The sequence below is a fragment of the Mustela nigripes genome, chromosome 1, assembly GCF_022355385.1.
Source record: "Mustela nigripes isolate SB6536 chromosome 1, MUSNIG.SB6536, whole genome shotgun sequence".
Classification (NCBI taxonomy): domain Eukaryota; kingdom Metazoa; phylum Chordata; class Mammalia; order Carnivora; family Mustelidae; genus Mustela; species Mustela nigripes.
Window position 1 is genome coordinate 241,101,055 of NC_081557.1, and position 6,000 is coordinate 241,107,054.

The following is a 6,000-nucleotide window of genomic DNA, read 5'->3' on the forward strand; positions in this document are numbered from 1 at the left end:
AAAATTTAACACATTAAAAAAATTAACATTTTAGCCAAGGCTAATTCTTCATAGATAAAGAAAGATTTTCTTTTCTGAGTTGAAAATCAGTATTTAAATTTGAAATCAAATTATGTCACAGTTCAATAAATATAGGCGTACAGCTAATATATAGCTAAAATGTCTTTGAAATTTTCAGGAATGCCAAACCAGTGCTACATTTTAGAAATATCATATGTATGTGTAAAGAAATATCATCATAAAATCCTAAACTGTGTATTTGCTGAAATACAAGCCAGATGTGTTTTTAATGTGCCTTAATTCTTCCTATGTATACTGCTGTGAAAATAGGCATCTGTAAAATATGAAGATACTATACAAGCAAAGCTTCCCAGTAATGTTTCATTTTAATGTACTTTAACTTTGAAACACTTAGCTATTAGAAATAAACTAATTTAAGAACTTTTCATGCAGGAAGTCTGGACTCTATATGACTTTAGGCTTTCTTAAAAAATATGTTAAATACCTTGTATGTGCGTAAAAGGATTCCTAGATAATATTTACTTCATATAACTTACTACTATTTATGATTTTTAATACATGCATTCATATATAAAATGTATTAGAAATTGAACTTCACCCCTGACATTTAAAAGCATTATTTTGTGAGAGTTTAAAAAAAGTAAAACTACTTTTACCTCCCAGTCCTGGTCTAAGCCGATTATCGTAACCATCCAGAAGTCTGTCTAGAATTCTTGTAAAGATGGTAATGTTATTTTTAGCCTCATCTTCTTGGATGTTAGCCAGCACCAACCTAAACAGATAATTTTACAAACTGATATATATACATACACACACACATTCACATATACATATGTGTGTTGTACAAGTGTCAACATGCTTTTCTTGCTTGGTTTGAATTTTAAGTCTCTCTAAGTTATTAGGGCGATCCCTTTTCTCCTTTTATCACTTCTATAAATACCAGCGTATCTGTGGAGGAGATAAACGTGCTGTTGAAAATGGACACCAAATACTAGATTATCAGAAAGTTTGATGTGAAAATTATTTCAGGTTTCTATCACTTAGCATTCAGTATAGAATACAACTGTAGATGACTACATGCAGACACTATTAGTAATATTATTCTGCATTAAGAAAGGTACAATAACCAAAATGACTCCTAAAATAATACTTCAGTGATCTGAATAATAATTAGAAAATAAATCGCCTCCTTAGGGGCAGAAGATTTCTCTATCTTCCTCATAAATGCTTTTTTTTTTTTTTCTTTATGTCATTTTTCTCTTTTAAACCAAGATTATTTTCTTACTTTGGGTATACCTCCACCCAATGGCCAAGTGCAATATAGACATCAGGGAAACTCCACTGGCTGTATTCCAGGCTCCGCTGTAGCCAGGCGGAGGAGGTGGGCTCTGAAAGGAACAGGAACACACACACACGGGGCTGCAGAGAGCCTTGGAGGAGTACCCCTCCTGACTGGTCTCTGAGGAGAGCGACAGGGATTGCCTAAAAATTAAAGTGCCTCGCTACTTTTGTGTGTGTGTGTGTGACAAATTTGCGGAAAGAACAAATGGTCTTAAAATATCGCCAGAAAAGGGTTAGAAACAGTGATTTTCTCCATTATTTCTCCATCAGAAAGCCAGAGACCTGATTTTGTGACATCCAGCAATTTGGTGCAGAAGCAACTGGATGCATAAAACAGAATGTCCCTTTTCACTGCCATTTTTTTCCCCCCAGAATGATTCAGAGATTTAAATTACTGGCCCCAAAAAAGAATCATTTATATAATAGAATAAAATACTGGCATGAGCATTACTGGTCAAATATAGAACAGAAAACTAGTAAAGGGAAACATGGTTAAGCACTGAGGATCTTCAATGATTATTAACTGGCCATGGTGTGTTCACTCCTTTCAAATCAAAGATTATACGTAATTGCATTCAAGGTGTAGTGTATAAAATATCACTGACAGAGTCCATTTGCATTTAACCACTACACAGCTAGTAAATAAAAATAGTCATGATACATTAAAAAAATTGGTAACCAACTTCAAACAAATATTGTCTTGAGGGCTGAGAAAACATTGGAACACTGGTATAAAGGTAAACATTTAAAAATTATGTAAGCAAATTAGTTCACCAAAACTCCAGCATCAAAAGTTTCTATATTACCTTAAGCTAATTTTAAAACCAATAATTACGTTAATCATAAAGTTCCACATAGAGGTTTTCACTGAAAAGTGTTATTTGATCACATGTCATATTCTTTTTCTAAATTCAATATTAAGATGTTAAATGAGGGGCTATTTTCCAATTAAAAACAAGCCTTATGAAGAGATTTCTTCTTAATTCTAGAAAGTATTTTCATACTTTGACAATTACTTGGACAGGAAAATGAAAAATTAAAAAGGAAATAAAGATATAAAAAAGACATTATTTTTTAAAGGAATGGTTACATGAACATTCTTATAACTTTTACATTTCAAGTCCTCTAATATTTTGAAAATCATAACCTAAATTTAGACAGTAAATAAAAAATACCCAGTGATGATAAAAATCAGAAAAGAATATAATTAAGATGATGTTATTGAAAGCAATAAAAATTAATTTCATGTTTGTAGAACATAGGCAAAACAAAATTAGTTACATGTTTAAAATAAGTGCTGTTTATGGCAGTAACCATTTTAGAAATAAAAGATCTCTAAATCAAGAATATGAAAAGTTGATTAATAAATCAAGCTTTTGTTTTATTGTGATTGTGAAGTTGTATACTACCTCCACCTAGAGGTTAAAAACTCACACATCCTTTGGGTTTTCTATGTTGACCAAAAGAGTCAAGACCATTAAAAAAAAAAAAAGGTGAAAGAAAGAAAGAAGAAAAGAAAAAAGGAAGAAAAAATAAATCAAATCATTTTAGTATGTGCTTTTCTGTTTGGCTTAAAGAAAAACTGTTGGCTATTTTACTGAATCTTGGTGTTATTATAAATAACTTAACCACTTCAATTCCTTGCAAGAATATGCCATTCAAAAGATGTTTTCTTTTTTTTTTTTTGCAGATTTTCTTTTCTTTTTAAGAAAATGTTTCTGATCACTTTCATATTGTATCACTAAAAACAAGAAGCAGTGAACTTTTTACAGCCTCTTCCACTCCATAGTTCAATTTCCTGATACAACCTTTTTTCATTGGAATTGACTCTTCAAAATACTTCAGCTTCTCAAAGGCACCCCCAACACTGATAGCATTCAAGAAACACACCGGTTACCCTGAATTCAAGAAGTCGAATACAATAAATAAATGTCTCACCTGGCTGGGTCCCACACCAAGAAAACAAGAAGGAGCAACTGCACGTTGTAGGTATTTAATTTCGTCTTCATTGCCGCTCTTTGTAAAGCCATGCAAGAAAAATAAAATACACTTAAAATGACATTCAGTTGCACCATCCAAATAGCCCCAAAGAATGTCAAGTAAACTGAGAACTGGAGTTAAGGCTATAGAATTATTCCAAGGGAGCAAGGGTACGGTGTGATTGAGAGGGGGTGACAGTGGAGGGGGTGCGGGGGTGGGGGTTGTCTTGTCTTTTTCTTTTTCTTTTTTTTTTTTTCTCTCTTGACAGCAAGATGACCAAATAATCAGACTTTGCTCTGCCAGGAACTTCCCCAGCCCCATCGTCAGCAAACTGTTTTGTGCTCACACACACGTAATAACAACACGCGGGACCCTGAACTGCCACAAGAGCTACAGAAGAGAATGGGTCAGAGGGGAGAGTGAAAAGGGGGAGGAGGGGGAGGAGAGATGGGTACTTGGTGCCACCACCTCCGCTGCCAAGACCACCCCCGCAAGCCCGGCGGGGAAAGCCAGGGGCGGCCAGCCCACTTTTTCCATTATTCTTTTCATCACAGGGTGCTGCGGTCCTCACGTCTTCCCTTCTTCCCTCCCTCTAAAATAATAGAAAAGAAAAGAAAAGAACCTCCCTTCCTTCCCCGGGCACAGTTTGCCCAAGACCACGTCTTGGAGGCAGCCAGCCGGGTAGGGATCCACCGCTGCGAAACGACGCGTTTGCCAGCTGTTGGGAGCCGAGGACCACAGTCGGAGCAGGGGCGCGAGGCTCCCGGATCCAACCGCGGCCGGCAGGCAGCGGCGAGCTCGGTGTGCAAAGTTGAAGACTGCAACAGAGCCAGGCTAACGCGCTGCCTGCCTGCCTGCCTGCCGGCCGGGCGACCGTGCGTCTCGGCTCTCACTGTAGTTGCAGATAAGCTTCTGGTGAGGAGGATCGAAATTATTTTTTTAAACGTGCCGGGGAGGAGTAGGAGACCTGACCCTCCCGGGTTATGGGAGCATGGGAGAGTGGGGCGGGGGAGACGAGGCGTGCACCGGAGGCACAGGCAAACGGGAAGGGGTCCCGGCTAGCACCGACGTGTGCGACCTTACCTGAAACAGCCAGCAGAATCGCGTGTTTTCCTCCCCGTGCCCTGATCTGAGCAGACAGGAAACTTGAGGGAGAGCGAGAGAGCGCGCGAGTGAGAGCGAGCGACTGCAGCAGCCGAGCGAGCGGGGAGCGATGGGCTGGTGGAAGCCGGAGCGGAGCGCGGAGAGCGGCGGCCGCCGTGCGAGGAGTAGATGGAGGCACAGGCGTCCGTAGTGGCGCTGATGGGCGGAGGAGGAGGAAGAGGAGGAGGGGAGGCGTTGGCAGGAGCGGGCGGGGTGGGGGGACGCGAGCCGAGGCGCGGTGCGCGCAGGCTGTGGCGGGCACGAGCCCCACGCCTGGAGGAGGAGGAGCCAGGCCCGGGAGGAGGGCTGACGAGGTTCCCCGGAACGCAGGGACCCCCACACCCGCCCGGATCCGGGGTAACAGCCCGCCCCGCGTCGGGCACCTGCAGCGGCACAGCCCCCGGCGGCGGCAAGCTCCCCGGCGCGCCCCGAGCGCTGCTCCCCGCGCCCACGCCCCGCCGGAGGAGCGGAGCCCACGCGCCGCCCGGGACTGCTCCCCGCGGCCACCCGCCGGGGCTCCCCCGAGGACCCGAGGTTCCTGGGGCGGGGCGGGGGGGTAGCTGCCAGTGGGTGTTGGTGCGGAGTCGGGAACGCAGAGTGTGTGTGACGCCCTAGATCCCAGGGACCTCGCCCTGCCGCCCGCCCCCCAAACCTCCCCTGGCTCCCGAGCGACGTGGCTGCTGAGCAGAGGTAAAGAGGTACCACTCCCGCTGGAGGGCGAGGGGACTCTAATCAGCCTCTACTTAGTCATCAGCGCATCCACGCAGGATCAAGTTCAGCGCATGTTGCGTGGAGTCAGACAGCAGGAAGTTTCTTTGATTTCCTGAGCCGTCTTGATATACCACTCATTCCTTCACACTTCAGCAATCAGGACCCATTTCCCCTCAAAGCTCTGAGGGCTGGAGACCTCCCTCCAGCGGGTCAGTAAAGTCCATTTGCAGATTATGCACCTTGGGAAACCTCTGGCTCATTCTGGGCAATTCTTTTTCCCAACATCTTTTCACGGGCGTCCTCCCTACGTGATGATCAAACTCAATCAACAAAGCTCTAAAAAAGTTTACATTCCAAGCCCCCGCACCCACCCCACCCCACCCCACCCCAGCAAAAAAAAAAGGTACATCCTGTACTTCTACTACCTCTGCAATTTTGGGGGGAGGGGCTAAGGGGGGGTGCGCAGAGAGGAGATGTAGTCTAGCAGGGTTTGAGGTTTCCCCGCTATAAGGCTTTTGCTGGTAAAAGAACCTGTTGTAATTCCATTCCCATAGTACACTTTCAGTATTGTGTTTGATCTGTCTCATTTCTCTTCTGTTTTATCTGAGGCGATAAAATCCAAACGTGCAACTTGAACAGAAAAAGAAAGAAAAAGAGAGAAAGACATTTTCCTTTTTGTACTGCACATAAGACAGAATGTTATGCACACCCTACTGAGGCAAGACAGAGCAGGTGTTTATCTCTTCAAGCAGTTGTTATGAATGTTAGACACTTAAAAGAGGGGGGGGGGGATAAGTATGCTGA

The 6,000-nt window shown here is 43.3% G+C and overlaps 1 protein-coding gene across 4 annotated transcripts in view; it reads right to left on the reverse strand.

Annotated features, from left to right (window-relative positions):
* Positions 1-4,949, reverse strand: part of GABRA2 (gamma-aminobutyric acid type A receptor subunit alpha2) — a 129,447-nt gene extending 124,498 nt beyond the window's left edge. For 2 of the 4 annotated variants that reach the window (XR_009400926.1, XM_059383384.1), the window contains exons 1-3: positions 4,426-4,948; positions 3,301-3,378; positions 678-793 (exon numbers count right to left, since the gene is read on the reverse strand). Coding sequence is in view for 3 of the 4 variants with exons in the window: in XM_059383384.1 (XP_059239367.1) it covers positions 678-793; positions 3,301-3,371 (187 nt within the window). In the remaining variant the exon portion in view is untranslated. Of the gene's footprint in view, positions 1-677; positions 794-3,300; positions 3,379-4,425 lie in introns of those variants that run through there. The other 2 variants (XM_059383399.1, XM_059383393.1) reach the window with 2 other exon arrangements.
* Between the last annotated feature and the right edge of the window lie 1,051 nt (positions 4,950-6,000).